Source organism: Equus przewalskii, chromosome 12 (assembly GCF_037783145.1).
Source record: "Equus przewalskii isolate Varuska chromosome 12, EquPr2, whole genome shotgun sequence".
Taxonomy (NCBI): domain Eukaryota; kingdom Metazoa; phylum Chordata; class Mammalia; order Perissodactyla; family Equidae; genus Equus; species Equus przewalskii.
In genome coordinates this window covers 19,510,411-19,527,189 of record NC_091842.1, presented here as the reverse complement: position 1 = coordinate 19,527,189, position 16,779 = coordinate 19,510,411, and the positions used below count along the sequence as shown (strand labels likewise).

The following is a 16,779-nucleotide window of genomic DNA, read 5'->3' as shown; positions in this document are numbered from 1 at the left end:
GAGGCTGAATAATGGTCCCCCAAAGATGTCCACGCCCTAATCCGCAGAACCTGTGAATATGTTACTTTACATGGCGCATGAGATTTTGCAGATGTGATTAAATTAAGGATCCCGAGATGGAAAGATTATCCCGGATTATCCAGGTGGGCCCAACCTAAGAGGAGGGCAGGATGGAAGCAGAAGAGAGTTTGGAAGATGCTGCCACTGCTGGATTTGAAGATGGAGGGAGGGGCTAGAGCCAAGGGATGCATGGGTGCAGAATCTGGAAAAGGCAGTGAGACAGATTCCCCTACAGCCTCTGGAAGGGACCAGCCTTGCTGGCACCTTGACTTTAGCCCAGTGAGACTAATTTTGGACTTGTGACCTCTAGAACGATAAGATAAAAAATTTGTGTTGTTTTAAACCACTAAATATATGATAATTTGTTACAGCAGCAACAGGAAATGAATACACCACATCACTGCACACCTGGCTCCCCGACCATCTCTGGCTCACCCACTGCTCCTGCAGCTGCTCTCAGGAAACATTCTTACATTTTTGAATGGTTCTTTAAAGTTCCAATTTGGTCCTCTCTCAACCTCGGTCTCTTCCTTTGTTAAAAATAAAAATAGGGCTAATACTCCTGACCCTGACTCTCTTACAGGCGCAGAGTGAAGATATATTATTTGAAGGTTCTCACAAACCACTGGGGCAGATCAGGCCTAGTTATTGTCCCCAGTGCTCAGATGAACAAACTAAGGCTCAGTGAGGAGAAAAGGCCTGCAGAGAGCCACACAGCTAATGAGATGCAGAGCCAGGACTTCTGACTTCATATCTGTCACACTGAGGTTCACGTCTCAGACCCAGCTCACATGCCACCTCCTCAGAGAAGGCTTCCTAGGTAGCTTCAACCCATTCATTTATTCAATCATTCACCAAACAGTTACTATGACTGCTCTATGCCCAGTGTGGTGCTAGACAAGCCTGGGGCCCAAGGTCTGCCTTGAGGAGCCCACAGCCTAGTGGACAAGACAGACACACAAACCAGCCATCTCAGACAGCCCGATAAATGCTGAGACAAAGGGAAGGAAGCACAGGAGGTTGTGGGAGCCCAAAAGGGGAGAAACAGACTAAGCCTGGGGTCAGGGAAGGCTTCCTGGAGGAGGTAGTAATTGAGTTGAGGACAAGTAAGACTCAACCAGAAGTGTAGGCAGGGGTTCCAGTGGAGGAATGACTAAGCAGAGGCACTGAGGCCTGATGCTATAGCTTCCTGAGGGCAGGGAATGGTTTGGGTCATCCCAGGCCTCAAAGTCCCTCTAGGCCTCTGTGTTCCTTTTTATGAAATGGGAATCACGGGCCTAGCTGCCCAGAGCTTTAGTAATTGCTGGGCCCAGGGGAGGGCTGAGCAGTAAGAAGAGGGGTCCTGGGATTCCCAGAGGAGAAGGGCTAAAGGTCAGGAAGAGTCAAAGGTAAGGGGGACAGAGCAGGGTGGAGGGAGTGTGGGGAGGCAGGGTCCTGGCTCAAGCCCCTACTCCATGTCTGACTCATGGTGTGACTACAGGAAGGTCCTCTTAGAGCCTCAGTGACCCCATCTGAGAAATGGAGCGTGAGACAAAACTGTCTCCAAAGACCCTCCCCAGCCCTGACGGGGAAATGACATGACACAAAATTACAAAAGGGTCTTTATTTGTAAAAAGCCAAAGGGACCCCTGGGGTGACAGGACAGGCAGGCCGGCTTCTCAGGGGTCAGGGGCATTTGGGCAGATGCGCTTGAGTGGGGGGGCGCCCTCCGAGTCCTCTGTATCACCCTGGGCTGCCTCGGGGACAGGTGGCACTGGCTCAAAGACGGGGTAAGCTTCGGGGGCCTGGAGAGGAAGGGAGGACAGGCATGAGCTTTACCCAAACCCAGGAGTGCAGCCTCCTAGCCTCTGCCTTCTCCAAAGCCTCCACTCCACTCCCCTCCCGGACCCAGGAGTCTAGCCCAGGGCCAGGGACCCAGGATGCGGATTACGTAGGGCACCGGAAACAACAACAACAACACTGTTTTGGAGAAAGAAGTTGATATTTGATATTTCTGGCAAATGTATCAAGGTAGTCCTTGTGGGAAAAGTCAGAAGTTTGTGGGGGACTTTCTTAAGCTAATTTTATAGTTTAGGATTGAAAAAAAAAACAAACTTGGAGGAGCATCATGTTCTTTTCAGGCTTTTAATGGTCTTAAATCAGCCCCGATCCAGCCCGCAGGTCTTTATTTCTAAAAGACCCTGTCCTTTTCAGTCCCAAGAACCCAGCCTCTAAGCCTTTAGCTGCGTCTGAGGTCTACATTTCCTGCCTGGACCTTAGAAGGGCAGCCCCCAAGCCTTTGGCTGCCCCAGAGCCCCCATTCCCTCCAAGACCCAGGAGTCCAGCCTTCTGGCCTCTCTCACCTCAGCCTCCAGCAATTCTGGCACAGGCTCCTCCTTGGTCAGCATTGGGGGTTCATCAGTACCGCCTGCAGTTATGCCCCCAGGATCTGGAACGTTAACAGACATTCCCTGAGCAGCCACTCTGTGTCATAGCACAGACCAAGACGAAAACAAAACACCAATCACATAAGCCCATGGCTGCGGGAGCACCGAGGAAGGAGCTGGGAACCTGGCTGCAACCCAGGAAGAAGACACAGGAAGGACACTTAGGTGAGATCTTGACAGGTGAGTAGAATTTGATCAGGCAGACAGAGGGGAGGTAGACCACATTTTAGGCAGAGGGAGCAGTGGCTCAGCCAGCACAGATTCTGGGGTTGGACCACCTGGGTTCAAATCCTGACCTGACTTAATTTCTCTGGGCCTCAGTTTTCCCATCTATAAAATGGGGATAATTATAGTAATTACCATGAGACTGTTGTGAGGATTAAATGAGATAATACAGGTAAAGCCCTTAGTACTGTGTCTGGCACATAGTTAATGCTCAATAAATGCCAGTTATTGTTTTTATGTTAGTAAAGGTATACAAATGTGGAGCACAGTCTAGACACAGACTATAGGCCCAAGCCATTGCGTTCCTGGAAGGGAACAATGAGGTCTGCAGGGGACAGTTCAGGAAGGGCCCAGAGTGCCAAGCTGAGTTGTCAAAGGCCACAGGGAGCCACTGAAGGCTTTGAGTAAGAAAATGACTCCGTCAAACATGTGCTTTAGAAAAAGTTGCTCTGGCAGCTGTGTGGGGGTGACTGGAGGAGAGGAGACCCATGAGGAGGCTGGAGCCAGGAGCAGGTGAGAGAGATGACAGAGCCTGGGGAGGGAGAGGAAGGCACATTTGGGAGGTGGTACTGACCAGAGAGGGGTTTGACTATAAGGAAGAAAGAAGAGCTGAGGAGGACTCATGCCCAAGATGCTAGCTCACTGGCTGTATGAGCTTGGGCAACTTACTTAACTTCTCTGCTTTCCGTTTCTCATCTACAAATGGGGATCATAATGGGATTATAACCTTCATAGGGCTGTAGTGAGGATTAAATGAGATAAAACATGTAAAGTGCTTAGAAGGGGGCCTGGCACACAGTAAGAGCTCAATAAGTATTAGCTATTATTATCACTTATTAATCACTCTTAGGATTATCACTGTTATTTATTCCTCAACAAATATTTATTGAGCACCTACTATGTGTCCCACATTGTTCTGAGGAGACAACAGTGAACAAGATCAACATGGGCCCAACATTCAGGAAGCTGACATGAGGTGGGAGTAAGGGAGAAAGACATTTAAGTAGTAAAAAGTTAAATTTACATGAAAATCTCAGACAGTGATAAATTATCTACAGACCCTAAGAAGCCAGGGGAAGGAGACAGACACTTGCTAGAGGTAGGGTGGTGACTTCCCAAAGGAGTCAGGGAAGGCCTTCCTGCAGAGGCAACACAGGAGGGGAAGCAGCTGTAGGGGTAAGCTGGTAGCTTCAACCTTGGAGAGGACAAGACTCAGAGGAGAGGGCTCCTGGGAGGCACCTGGTCCTACCTCTCTCCTGGCCCAGCCTTGGGGGCTGAGCATCCTCTGGGACCCCTTCTGGTGGTCCGGCAGGTGACACAGGGCGGCTAGGCTGGGGGGTGCCCCCAGGGCTGGGCTCAGTGCCCTTTTGCAGGGAGCCTTCCGAATGGAAACTCTGGTTACTGTTCTCATCTGTGGGAGCAAAAACAAAGATGGTTGGGCCTGAAGCCCCCAGTCCCCTCACTCAATCCTCACAGCCCCCCAAATTCCAGGATCCCTACATACCATTGAGATCGAGCAGGATGAGAGGGCCACCCCCTCGGGGACTGGCGCCCCTGCCCCGACGCTCCCGGCCTCGAGATCTCTCTGCCCCGCCACCTGCCCTCCGTCGCTCCTGGGGGTTAGAGGGTAAGGGTCAGAGCTGGCTTTTTAGTTAGCACTTGCAAAGCCCCCAATGTACAATTAAGGAAAGTGAGGCAGAGAGAAGCAAAAGGCCCTGCCTGAGGTGACAGATGTTGTGCACACTGGGTTAAGTCTTGAACTTGGGGGTCTGGAGCAGGAAAAAGGGAGAAGAGGCAGAGTTGCTAATAATTGTTAACATCTGTCAGGGCTGCTGCATTTGAGGCCTGAGTGGGGACTGGAGGTAGAGGCCAGGGTGGGGAGGAGCTTGCCTGAGGTTGTACAGATGCAGGGCCCGGTGTGGGGAAGCTTGCTCACCTCCTCCTGGGGGTCCACCACTGGCACCCACTTGAAGATACGAAGGGAAGTGTCACCCACAGTCACCCAGCGCTTCTCCCTGTGGGAGGATGAGGGGATCGGGTCAGAGAGGCCTGAGAGAGAGCCCTCCCCCAGCTGGACACATCTGGGGATACCAGCAGAGGTGTGGGTAGTGCAGGAGGAAAGGGGCATAGTTAGAGGGAGAAAGATAGCCCTGCAGACCACAGGGCATACATGGGGGTGCCTTTAGAGAGAGGGTATGGCTTGGGGCCATGGCTCTGCAGACCCCTGGGGTATACATGGGTAGCGCTGCTATGGGTCGGGCTGGGGACAATAGCAATGAAGATCCCGGGCATACTTTCGGGAGGAGTGTCAAAGCTTTAGGGGGCGGGGCATATATGGGGGCTCCTGCTCCGGCAGGGCACGGGTAGGGAACACGCCTTGTACACCACAGGGTGTAGCCAGGAAAAAGGGGACAGAGCCCCGTAGATCCAGGACGCAGCTGGGGGGGTACACCTAACAACTGGGGGCCACAGCTGGCGAAAGGAGGGTAGACGCATTTAGGGGAGGAGTGGCCCCGCCGTGCCTCGTCCCTGGCCCCGAGGCAGCGCTCACCATCTCCGGACCTTCTCGATGGTCGCCATCACCTTCTTGATGTCATCCTTGGCCCGGCTCCGGGTCTCGGCCCGCACGGTCCGGCCGGCCATGCTGGCGGGGCTGGGGCCGAGGCCGAGCCCGCGGCTAGGCCGCCTCCCGTCCGGCGGGCTCAGGCTCGGCGCCAGGCCGGGGCTCCGCTCTCTGGGCCTGCCGTCCCTCCGGGAATTGGCCGCGCCCTCCTTCGCTCCCCAAAGCCTCCGCGAGTCTCCGCCCCGCTTCCTGCCGCCGCGCCCCGCCCCGGCCCGGCCCCGGAGCGGCCCGGCGGCACCGGCGGCCGGAGCCCAACACTGGAAGCCGGCCGGCCCCGCCTCGACCGGGCCCGCCCCCTCGGGTCGCCCGGACTCGCAGTGCCCCCCGCCCGCCGCCGAGAGGGAGGTTGGGGGCAGCTCGGCGACTGGACGCGCGCAGCAGGGCTGAGGCGGTGCGTTCAGACCACGTGGACGCCGGGGGGCGGGGGCGGGGGTGTTGCGAGGTGTCTGTGTCCCGGTGTGGGTCTGCTGCGCGTGAGCGTCCCTTAAAGGCTGTGTGTATGTGTGTGTGTGTGTATGTGTGTGTGTCCACCCTCGCCAGGCTGTCTGATTCTATGCTGCTGAGCGTCCCTGATAGGCTGTGTGTATGTGTGTGTGTGTCCACCCTCGCCAGGCTGTCTGGTTCTACGCTGCCCGGCTATTCCTTCATCCATTCATTCAACAATCTATTAACTGAGTGACGATTACATACCAGACTCTGCAAATATGAATGGGTCTCCACCTACCAGAATGACTAAAATGAGAATGACGAACCATACCAAGAGCAGAGGAAGAAGCAGAGCGCCTGGACTTCTCCTGTTTCTGGGGGAGTATAAATTGGCAGAGACACTTTGGAAAACTGGCCGTTCTCTAGTGGAGACGAACATACACCGACCCTATGATCCAGCAATTCCACTCCCAGGTCGTCAACACCCAACAGAAACAGAAACGTGTAGGTATGAGCACCAAGAGTACTGGAATGTTCATAGCACTATTCATAATAGCCTCAAACTGGAAACAACCCATTAACAGGAGAGTGGAAATGAACTATAGCTTGTTCACACTATGGACACAGCAAGAGAATGATGCCCTGCTACACCCAACCACAGGGACATGTCTCGTGAAAGAAGTCAGATTCAACAGTAAGCACTGTATGATTCCGTTTATATGAAGTTCAAAATCAGATAAAACTAATTTACGGCATGAGAAGTCAGGATAGTGGTCATCCTGTTCTATTTCTTAATCTGGTGCTGAGGCCCTGGGCATATTTACTCTGTGAAAATTTATCTAGCTGTACACTTAGGATGTGTGCACTTTTCCCTATGCATATTATCCTTTAATTAAAAGTTTACTTAGAATGAGTGTATCTTGGTTGGTTTTGAGGCTGTGTTTGCCAGCAGATATGACATGTCTAAATTTGTGTTGCTGTGTGTGCATATGTTTCAAGGATGTGGCTATTGTGTCTGTGTGTTTTGGTGTGACTATGTCCAGAGGGGTTCAGGTATAGTAAGGTGGTTATGACAGCATTTCTGGAGCCAAACTGCCAGAGTAGAATCCCAGTTCAGCTTGTCCAGTAACCTTGGACAAGTCGCTTATCTCTATTTCCCCAACTGTAACATGGGAGTGAGTTAATATGTATACAGCTCTTAGAACAGTGCCTTGCACATTGTAAATAACCAACAAATAGTCACTGTTAATAAGTGTGTGACTGTGGCCCCTACCAACAGTCTGGCTTCAGTGGCACCTGCTGTGCCCTCTGCCAGTTAATCTCTTCCTTCCTTTATTCTGGTAGTGGCCTGCTCATGGCAATATCCTCACAGACACACAGGCCTCCTTCCCAGTCCCTTCACTCACAAACCCCATTACCTACTGTTGCCTATGGTCTCCCACATCAGACTGTGAGCGCCTCAGGGGGCCAGAGACCAAGTATGGATCATCTCTGGGTCCCAGAGCCCAGGACAGAGTGGGTGCTTGGGAACCATTTGTGGGCATAAGTGTGTACAGACCTTTTGGCGTTTGTCTGAACCAGGTTAGTGGGGTTGATGTGCAGGTGTGACCCCCTGTACCTGTCTCTGAAGCTTGTTCCTGTGTGAGAATGAAAGTCTGTATGCATTAACCCTTCAGTAGGAGCAGGTGTGTCAGAGGGGTTCTCTTACTGGGCCTGGTAAGGTGAGGTGAGGTGGTGTATCTGTCTTCCTCCTAGATGGGACAATGAGAAGGAGGGCAGAAAGAATCTGAAATATCCAGAAGGTGGATATCTGGGCAGGTGTGGCCCAAGCCTGAGGGCCCCCATCGTGGCCTCTCTCACACCAGCTCTTCCTGCTCCCCCAGCCAAGAGGAATGGCCAGCACACTCCTGTCTTGCCCGCTCCTATCCCCTCAGTTTTCTCCCAAAAGCAGCCCGGGCGCCAATCCTTGCCCCAGGTCGGAACCTGAGCCTCCTCCTCCTGGCGGGACGCAGGGCTGCCTCCCATGTCCCATGTCCCGGCACCCGCAACCTGGAGGTCCCGACTCCACCAGTAGACAACCTGCCGCCCCCCTCAGGTCTCTTTCCGGACTAGGCCGCGCAGGCAGGGAGATGAGCTCAGGGCCAAGGAATCCCGCCTGGGTCTCGGGGGAAGGGGGGGGGAAGAGGGGAGGACGGGGGGGAGGGGGATTGTTTGGGGTCTGGCCCCTGATTGGCTGCGCCCGGGCCACGCCCCTACCCCTTTCCCCCTTCTCCCCGCGTCGGAGGGGGGGGCGTAAAGGCAACCGGGATCAGCCAGGTGCCAGCATGAGCCGGAGGGAGGGAAGTCTGGGTAAGGGGCTGAAGGGCCAGATGCCAAGTGCCCGAGTGCAGCAGGGGTCATAAGGGCCGGAAGCTGGGGTCTGGGTCCCCGCCACCCCCGAGTCCGGGAAGGGAGCAACCTGAGTTGGGGAGAGCAGGGCCCAGTTGTCAGGTAACGAGCGGGTGAGCTGTGGAAGGGGCAAGCGCCAGAGTTTAGAGGGGGGACTTTGGCTCAGGAGTTAGATCTCCGGTTCGAGTGCACCCTGGGGGAGGATTGGGGTCGTGGCTGGGGCAGGACGCCTGGATCCTCTCCGAGTATTGGGAAAGAATCGGAGCTAGGGACCGTGAGGGAGGGGTAGAGTTACGGGAGGAAGTCTTTGGGCCACAGGAGCGAGTGGGTGACAACAGGAAACGAAAGTCGAGGCTGTTAAGGATAGGGACCGGCGGTGGGAAACTCATGTCGGGGGCGGGGAGGGAGTTGCTCGACCAGGACTACATTCCCCAGCATGCCCTGGGCGCGCGCGCTGGGCTTCTTGGGAAATGTAGTCCTCCCCGGACGCCACCTTCTAGCTTGTGCTAGGGAAGGCCAGTCGCTGATTCGTTGACGCTGCGCAGTGCCCAGCCCGGCGCCTTGCACAGAAGAGCCATCAGGGAGGGAATGGGACTTCAGTCTTCCAACCTGTAAAATGGGGTTAAAGGCGTATTCCTATTTGAAGTTCTATGCTTCAATGATATTGAACTCCACCAATAATCACTGAGCTTCAGAGATAGGTGAGACCTACCCTTCAAGGGCTGCCAGGCCGAGGCAGATTCACACAGATAAAACAGCCTTTAAAAGAACAACCTTGGAAGCATGAGCAAATGGCCTTGAGTAGAAAGAAGAAGTTAATTGAAGGGAAGGGTGAATCTGGAGTCTGCGCCGAGGAGGCAGTATTTGGATTTGGCTTTAATAGGATTTCAACAGCGGTTTGGGGACAGGAAATATTTTTCAAGTAGAACAACCGTTTGGCAAATGTCTAGTTCCTCATTTTCCCTCATGTAGAATGGTACAGAGCCTCCCTGGCTAAAAGTTGGAGTATTCCAAGCAGAGCTTCTGGGTTTGGGAAGGAGGAGCCAGGCTGGAAAAAGTGGTCAAGGAAAAACTGGTCAGGGAGGGCTGCCCTCATTCCTCCCCCTTTTCCCACCAGAAGACCCCCAGACTGACTCCTCAATCTCATCCCTTCCCCACTTGGAGGCCAAGATCCATCAGACACACAGCCTTGCCCGCCTCCTCACCAAATATGCTGAGCAGCTGCTCCAGGAATATGTGAGTATGGATGGGGGTAGGGGTGCCAGGGGCCTGGGCAATGGGGAAGTACAGATTACAGGGGTTCTTGACCACCCATTTTCTCAGTCCCGTTTCCCAGCTGCTGAAATTGGGGCTCTGGAGAGGGATCGGTAACTTGCCCTTAGCCCCATAGCAAATTGGAGGAGGACCCTCTCTGTGCCCCAAATGCCCCTCCATTCTCCTCAGCTTGGAGGCTCCCTCCTTGGTACCTTAAGACAGACGGAACCTGAGAGAGTGAAGAGAACTCTGGACTGGAAACCAGGAAACCTAGGTTCTAGGTTCTATGTGATCTTGTTACCTCACCTCCATGGGCCTTGGTCTCCCCATCTGTAAAAGGAAGCAGTTGAACAAGATGACCTGTGAACTCTTCTACCTGTGATGTGCAGACAGGGCAAGAAGGGGTTTCGATCTGAGGCAAAAATTCTATCCTAAGAGGGGACTTTTACAGATGAGGGGGATCTGTCAACATCTTTAGTTGGGCAGAGGACCCTGCCCAAGGAAAGAAGGTATTTCCCCAGGTTACTCTGGTGTGGTGGAGGGAGGGTATAGTTTTGAATTAGACAGACTGTGGGCCTGCCAATTTGCTGTGACCTTGGTCAGTAATGATAGCATTAAAAATAATAATGTAACAATTATGACACGGATAGTATGATAATAGAGAGAATTAGCTTTGTAGTCCTACCAATTTTGGTTCAAATTCCAGCTCTGCCCCTTCCTAGATGGATGACCTGAGGCAAGTCATGCTATCTCTTCAGCCCCAATATCCTCATTTACAAAATCTTCATCATCATTACATCCATTTTGGGGAAGATTAGGAATATGGTAGTCCACCCTTATCTGCAGTTTCACTTTCCGTGGTTTTGGTCAACCATAGTCCAAAAATATTAAATGGAAAATTCCAGAAATAAAAACACTTCATAAATTTTAAATCATGCACCACTCTGAGTAGTGTGGTGAAATCTTGTGCCCTCCTGCTCTGTCCAGCCCAGGACGTGAACATCCCTTTATCCATCCATCTTTGTGAATACACTATACACTACCCACCCCTCAGTCACTTAGTAGCCGTCTCAGTTATCAGATTGACTGTTGAGGCATCGCAGTGCTTGTGTTCAAGTAACCCTTATTTTACTTAATAGCCCCAAAGCACAAGAGTAGTGATGCTGGCCGTTTGGATATGACCAGGAGAAGCTGTAAAGCATTTCCTTTAAGTGAAAAGGTGAAAGTTATAGACTTACTAAGGAAAGAAAAAAAATCGTGTGCTGAGGCTGCTAAGATATTGTAACTTTTATTACGGTACATTGTTTTTATATTATTAGTTATTGTTGTTAGTCTCTTACTGTACCTAATTTATTAATTGGGCTTTATCATAGGTATGCATGTATAGGAAAAAACATGGTATATATAGAGCTGGGTACTATCCATGGTTGCAGGCATCCACTGAAGGTCTTGGAAGTATCACCACTCCCCTCCATAAGGGGGGACTACTGTAGTGTGTTTAAAGCAGCAAGCACAATGCCTGAACCAGAGGCAAAATTTTAACAAAGGATAAATGGTATTGTTATGGCATTTTTACAATTTACAAATCACCTTTATCTTTCATTGATTCATTCATATGACGGTTATTCATTGAGTCTCTGCTGTGTGCCAGACAGGTGCAGAGGTGAGGGAGAATGAGGGCAGGGAGTGCAACAGACTCAGTCCTTGCCCTATCTTACGTGAGTCTCAGGGTATCCCTGGTAGGAAGACGGGACAGAGAGCTGTTCCCCCGTTTTACAGATGAGAAGACTGAGGCTCAGAGAAGGGAAATGGTTTTGCACAAAACTGCAGAGCTAGTAAATGGTGAAGACAGATTTGCACCCAGATCTGTAAGATAGCATTAATAAAAGAGCTAACATTTATTGTGCCCTTCCAATGGGCCAGGACCTGCCTTAAGCATTTTAACGAGCTCATAACTACCTTATGACGTTGATACTGCTTTTATCTCCATTTTATTTTTATTTATTTATTTTGTGTGTGAGAGGAAGATTGGCTGAGCTAATGTCTGTGCCAGTCTTCCTCTTCTTTGTATGTGGGACACCGCCACAGCGTGGCCGAGGGTGGAGAACGTCTACACCGGGATCCGAACCTGTGAACCCCGCGCGCCAAAGCGCCGCGCGTGGAACTTGAACCACTCGGCCACGGGGCCGGTCCCCCTCCGTTTTAGAGATGAGGAGACAAAGGCACTGGTGTAAAGGCCACGTTTGTTGTTTTGTATTATCTCAAACACAGCAGCTCTGTTGGGAGGAACGATGGGAAACTGAGGCCCCAGGAGAGGGGTGGAGGGCTCAGTTCGCAGTGGCGAGTTTGCCCGTAGCGCCTCCGCGAACCCCACTGACTGCCGTGTCTCCGCAGGTGCAGCACCAGGGAGACCCCTTCGGGCTGCCCGGCTTCTCGCCCCCGCGGCTGCCGGTGGCCGGCCTGAGCGCCCCGGCCCCGGGCCACGCGGGCCTGCCCGCGCCCGAGCGCCTGCGGCTGGACGCGGCGGCGCTGGCCGCGCTGCCGCCGCTGCTCGATGTGGTGCGCCGCCGCCAGGCCGAGCTGAACCCGCGCGCGCCGCGCCTGCTGCGGCGCCTGGAGGACGCGGCGCGCCAGGCCCGGGCCCTGGGCGCCGCCGTGGAGGCCGTGCTGGCTGCGCTGGGTGCCGAGACCCGCGGGCCCCGGCCCGAGCCCGCCGCCGCCGCCGCCGCCGCCGCCGCCGCCGCCGGCGTCTTCCTGGCCAAAGTGCTGGGGCTCCGCGTGTGCGGCCTCTACCGCGACTGGGTGAGCCGCACCGAGGCCGACCTGGGCCAGCTGGTGCCCGGGTGCCCGGCCTGAGCTCGGGTCGCGGGGCTGCAGCTCGCCGTCACCTCTCTCCGGCCATCTCTGTCGGCGTCTGTATGTTCTCCTGTTCTCCGACTGTCTCCATCTCCCTGTCTCTCTTGTCTCTATTTGTTTTGGATGTTCTCGGCTTTTTCTCTCTGCGGACTTTCTTATCTCTGTATGTGACTTCTCATGTCCATCATTTTCTTGCTTTCTCCCTCTCTTTTCCATCACTTGGGCCTGCCCCCGTCTCTCTTGGTCTCCCCGTTCACTCATCCCTGGGGGCCTCTTTGTTTTCCTTTTTCCCCATCTCTTGTCTCCTCTTGGCCTGCACATGTCACACACATGTGTGAGCATGTGTACATCTCAGCTTCATCTCAAGGAGGGGACACCTTGCCACTCCTTCTCTCTGTCCTTTCCCGGCCAGGGATGTGCCTGCTGGCCCTGTGGTGGGAGGGCTACTCCAGACAAATTTCAGCCACCTTCCTCCAAGGTCACTTCACCTGCTGCCCTCCCCCTCCCCCATCCCATCCCTTAGGGCCCTGATCCCCTCCCCCTTTGATGTCCTATGCCTGCACCTCCCCTCTCCCAAGCCAGGTCTGAGGAGAGAAAAAAATCAACACCTTAAAAGAGTTTTATTTCTGAGAATAAATTAATTTTTTGTAAATAAAATGTTTAAAAATAAAAAGAACACTAAAGTTAGCAGTATATATAGTTGTTGAAAATGGGGAGACACCTTTGAGGAGAATAGGATCCTTGGGGTACACCTGGCCCCCCAGACCAGGGGGAAAGTGTAAATAGGAGATTCATGAGAGCCCCAGGCCAAGGATGCCATCTGTCAGCCCAGAACAGGAAGTAGATGCATCCCAAGCAGGAAACAGATGTGACGTGAGTTCTTAGTTTTTCAAGAATAGGACTTCCCTTGATCAGGAAGTGACGCTCCTTAAGATAGGAAGTTGGAACAGTGGCCACAGTCAGAGGGGTAGACGAGGGAAGGAAATGAATCCTGGCCAAGAAGGGAGGCCTGTCTCCTCGGAAAGCCCATATCTGCATTCAGGAAGTGAGGTAGACAGAGACAAGACGGCAGCCCCTCAACCTCCCCAAAATTTCAGCAAGGGGAAGGTCTCAGGGAGAGCCCAGGAAGAAGACCCACTGTCCTCTCCCTGTAGCGGGGGAAGTGAAGCCTCTTCAAAGAGGCACTTCTTCCCACCCAGAAAGTTGGCAATGAGTACCACTGGAGTGGTCATCCATGAAGTGATGTCCACAGAGTCTCCCACCCAGATCTGGAAGGGATACCATGTGACCTAGGCAGGAAGGCCCGGGCAATAGGGACCTGAGGCCTGATTCCCAGCAAATATTCCCAAATACATGGCACACGAGCCCTGGCTGCTAGATGAGATGTGTCTCCTTTCTAGTCGAGAAGCAGAAAAGAGTCCATTGTCAAAGGGGCAGTGTTGAAGCCTCTGACAGAAAGTCCCACCTCCTCTATCCAGGATATTTGGCCTTGAGCAGAGCCAAGTCCCTCACAGCTCGGTCTGTCCAGTGGCCATATTCCCGGGTCACTACATAGCCTCGACATTTCCTCTCAAAGGCTGAGGCCCCAAAGGCGACAAGCCCGAGAGTATCCTCTTCTGGGGGGATGGGCAGGCCCAGGGCAGTCATGATGGCAACCATGTTTCCCAGCAGGCCTTGGGCCCTGAGTCTTGCAGCCCCAAGCTGAGCCAGCAGGATAGGGCTGGCAGGGTTCAGGTCACTCTGGTCGTCCCCCACTAGCTGGAGGTGCTGGGACAAGGCCTGGAAGGCCCCCTGGGCCCGGCCCAGCCGCTCTGCATCATCCAGGGCATGCCAGGTCTTGAAGGAGACGGCGGCAGGAGGCAGGCTGCTGAGCTGGAGCTCAGGGGCTGAGAAGCCAGGGTCACTAAAGGGGCTGCCTTGGTACTGGAGCTGCATGAGGGACAGAGACAGACAGGAGTGAGGGGACTAAAGGGGTGCCCTGGGGCTCCCCCTGAGCGCACATCTGCCTTCTATGAGACTGGCATCTTCCCAGGGAGAGTTGCCATTCATTACCCCTCAGGGAGTTGGTGGGATGTCCTAGCACAGAGCCTGGGCTCTATCAGGTTCCAGTTTAGCTTCCTCCATGTACAAATTTGTACATGTGCAACTTTGAATCACAGCTTCAATTCCCATGTGGCAGTATTATCGTGAAGACAGTAAGAAGTAATATATATAAAGGACTTAGCACAGCACCTGATGTACAATATGGGCACGATAAGCCACCATTAGTTACTAATAGATTGATATATTAGTATCATGAATGTTATGCTTATATTAATTATTTATTATAATGTTTTCAATCTAAATATATTATTGACAATGTAGTTCCAACCCTATATATTTCTTTTTTATTTACTGCATTTAGTTTATATTTGTTAATTTCATTATAATCGTTAGTAAGTAATAGTTAACATTATTAAATTTAGTTGAGTGCCTTCTCCATTAAAGTTCTCACCTCCATGAACCTACATCCCCCTTTCACAGGAAGAGAAACTGAGGTTCAGTGTGCCCAAACCCACCCAGGGAACAGTGATGGGACCTTAAACTAGTTTTAGTAATTTCACGTAGGTCTGGAATATAGTACAGTGGAAGAGCCACAAACTCCAGGGCCTCCAGAGGCCAGGCAGACCATGCATCTTGGGGAAGAAGGCAGGACTAAGATGAAGGGTGGGCAGGCAGGCCGGAGTTTGGTCAACAGGGTTCCTGTGTCTGTTTTAAACAAGATTCAAAATTTGAACGAGCACTGCATGACCCAAACAGAAAACATCTGTGGGTCAGACCCAGCCAACAGGCTGCCAGCTTGAACTTCTAGACGGTTGGGGGGTGAGGATTGGCATTGAATGCCACAGACCTGGTTTAAGATCCTGGCACTGCCAGTTATTAGCTGTGTGACCTCGGGCAAATTATTCACTCTCTTTAAGACTCAGTTTCCTTATCTGTAAAATAGATTATAATTCCATCTCTCAGAACTGTTTGAGGAGTCAGTAAGGTAATGGGAATAGAGTGCCCAGCATGGCATAAAGCTCAAATAAGCACACAGCAATAATCACTTGACCCTGTAACGCCCTTCCCTCTATGTGCTTCCTTTGAGTCTTGTAACAGTCCTGAGAGTTCATAAAAGGCAGGATCACCATCCCATTTAGCAGATGAGGAAGCTGAGATTGAAAGAAGGAATGAGTTGCCCAAGGTCACCTGCCTTCAGTGACAGCATTCGTGTAGATGTGTCTCTAGTCCTGGTACCTTCAGACCCATGGAGGAGACTTCTGGGGTTGCTCTGCTTCCCCTACCCAGGTCTGGGCCAAGAGGCAGTGTCCCTCTCCCCTCATCCCCTGCTCATGTCTAGTGTCACTCACGTAAGTCTGCAGCAGTGTTGATGTATTCTTCTGCATGTAAAGGGCCAGGCTGTAGGCTTGACTGATGGGCTCAGCTGGGGAGATGGGGTCCCCAGGACTGAGGGGTGGCAGCAGCATGGTCAGTAGGCAGAGAGGAGCTGGTAGAAGAAATCAGAGCTCAGCAATAAGTCCCCAACCCCGCCTGCTGATTCGTTCATTCTCCGTAACAACTCCTCAGATGGGTACAGTCTTTGTGTATCCAAGTGAGGGCAGAATCGCCCTGTAAGGAGATTATTTCCATCCCAGAACATTCCCCTGAACTCCAGAGCCATGTATTCAACTTCCTGCTTGACATTTTCCCTTATATATTAACAAGCATCTGAAACTCAAAATACCCAATATTCAATTCTAGATTCTACCTCCAGCCCTCCTGCCCCCAAGTCTTCCCCATCTCAGATAAGAGCACTTTTATTCTTCCTGTTGCTCAGGTCAAAACCGTAGGGTTGGGGCTGGCCCTGTGACTGAGTGGTTAAGTTCGCGCGCTCTGCTTCAGTGGCCCAGGGTTTCGCTGGTTCGGATCCTGGGCGTGGACATGGCGCCGCTCATCAGACCGTGTTGAGGTGGCATCCCACATAGCACAACCAGAGGCTCTCACAACTAGAATATACAACTATGTACTGGGGGGCTTAGGGGAGAAGAAGAAGAAGAAGGAAAAAAAGGGATTGGCAGCAGATGTTAGCTCAGGTGCCAATCTTTAAAAAAAAACAAAAAAAACCATGGGGTCCTCTTTGTTGCCTCATTTTCTCTTGCTCTCCACATTCAACCCCGCAATAAATCCTGTTGGCTCTGTCCTTAAAAGGTAGCCAGTCAGGTCTGTGTTTCTTGATCTGGGTGCTCATGACAAGGATATGTTCACTGTGTGAAAATTCATTGTATGCTTATGACTTCTGCACTTTTCTGTATATTTGTTATTTTCAATAAAAAGTTTGAAAAGATGAAAAGATGTATCCAGAATCTAACCACTTCTCCCCTCCTTCCACTGCTCCCACCTGAGTCCTAGCCGCCAGCACCTCTCACCAGGACTATAGCAGTAGCCTCCCCTCTGGTCTCTGCTTCAACCCTTGCCACCTCTCTCCCCCACCCAGCAACT

The 16,779-nt window shown here is 52.3% G+C and overlaps 3 protein-coding genes and 1 long non-coding RNA gene across 8 annotated transcripts in view; 1 reads left to right on the top strand and 3 right to left on the bottom strand.

The window, feature by feature from the left end:
• Positions 1 to 5,605, bottom strand: part of BCL7C (BAF chromatin remodeling complex subunit BCL7C) — a 45,588-nt gene extending 39,983 nt beyond the window's left edge. The window contains exons 1-6 of one of the 2 annotated variants that reach the window (XM_008514319.2): positions 5,263 to 5,605; positions 4,648 to 4,726; positions 4,216 to 4,324; positions 3,961 to 4,122; positions 2,403 to 2,488; positions 1,649 to 1,844 (exon numbers count right to left, since the gene is read on the bottom strand). In XM_008514319.2, coding sequence (XP_008512541.1) covers positions 1,719 to 1,844; positions 2,403 to 2,488; positions 3,961 to 4,122; positions 4,216 to 4,324; positions 4,648 to 4,726; positions 5,263 to 5,354 — 654 coding nt within the window. In that variant the 5' untranslated portion in view covers positions 5,355 to 5,605 and the 3' untranslated portion in view covers positions 1,649 to 1,718. Of the gene's footprint in view, positions 1 to 1,648; positions 1,845 to 2,402; positions 2,489 to 3,960; positions 4,123 to 4,215; positions 4,325 to 4,647; positions 4,727 to 5,262 lie in introns of those variants that run through there. The other variant, XM_070568002.1, reaches the window with a different exon arrangement.
• Positions 5,587 to 16,630, top strand: LOC103547268 (cardiotrophin-1). Of its 4 annotated transcripts, XM_070567999.1 has the most exons (4): positions 5,587 to 5,725; positions 6,028 to 6,454; positions 9,266 to 9,384; positions 11,797 to 16,630. In XM_070567999.1, the coding sequence occupies exons 2-4, from the start codon at positions 6,211 to 6,213 to the stop codon at positions 12,256 to 12,258; spliced, it is 825 nt and encodes a 274-aa protein (XP_070424100.1). In that variant the 5' UTR covers positions 5,587 to 5,725; positions 6,028 to 6,210; the 3' UTR covers positions 12,259 to 16,630. The 4 variants fall into 4 exon arrangements, with proteins under 4 accessions (XP_070424100.1, XP_070424099.1, XP_070424101.1 ...); XM_070567998.1 differs by lacking the exon at positions 5,587 to 5,725 and having other exon boundaries at positions 5,745 to 6,454; XM_070568000.1 differs by lacking the exons at positions 5,587 to 5,725; positions 6,028 to 6,454 and adding an exon at positions 8,015 to 8,109.
• Positions 9,007 to 9,619, bottom strand: LOC139074872 (uncharacterized). The gene is made up of 2 exons (XR_011524753.1): positions 9,354 to 9,619; positions 9,007 to 9,196 (listed from the first exon to the last, which is right to left on the bottom strand). It is a non-coding gene; the product is annotated as an uncharacterized lncRNA (long non-coding RNA).
• On the bottom strand, positions 13,729 to 15,800 carry LOC103547269 (cardiotrophin-2; the record flags this gene model as incomplete). The annotated part of the gene is made up of 2 exons (XM_008514369.2): positions 13,729 to 14,187; positions 15,651 to 15,800. Coding segments are annotated over 2 exons (609 nt in total), but the record flags the coding sequence as incomplete, so codon positions are not given.
• Positions 16,631 to 16,779: the final 149 nt, after the last annotated feature.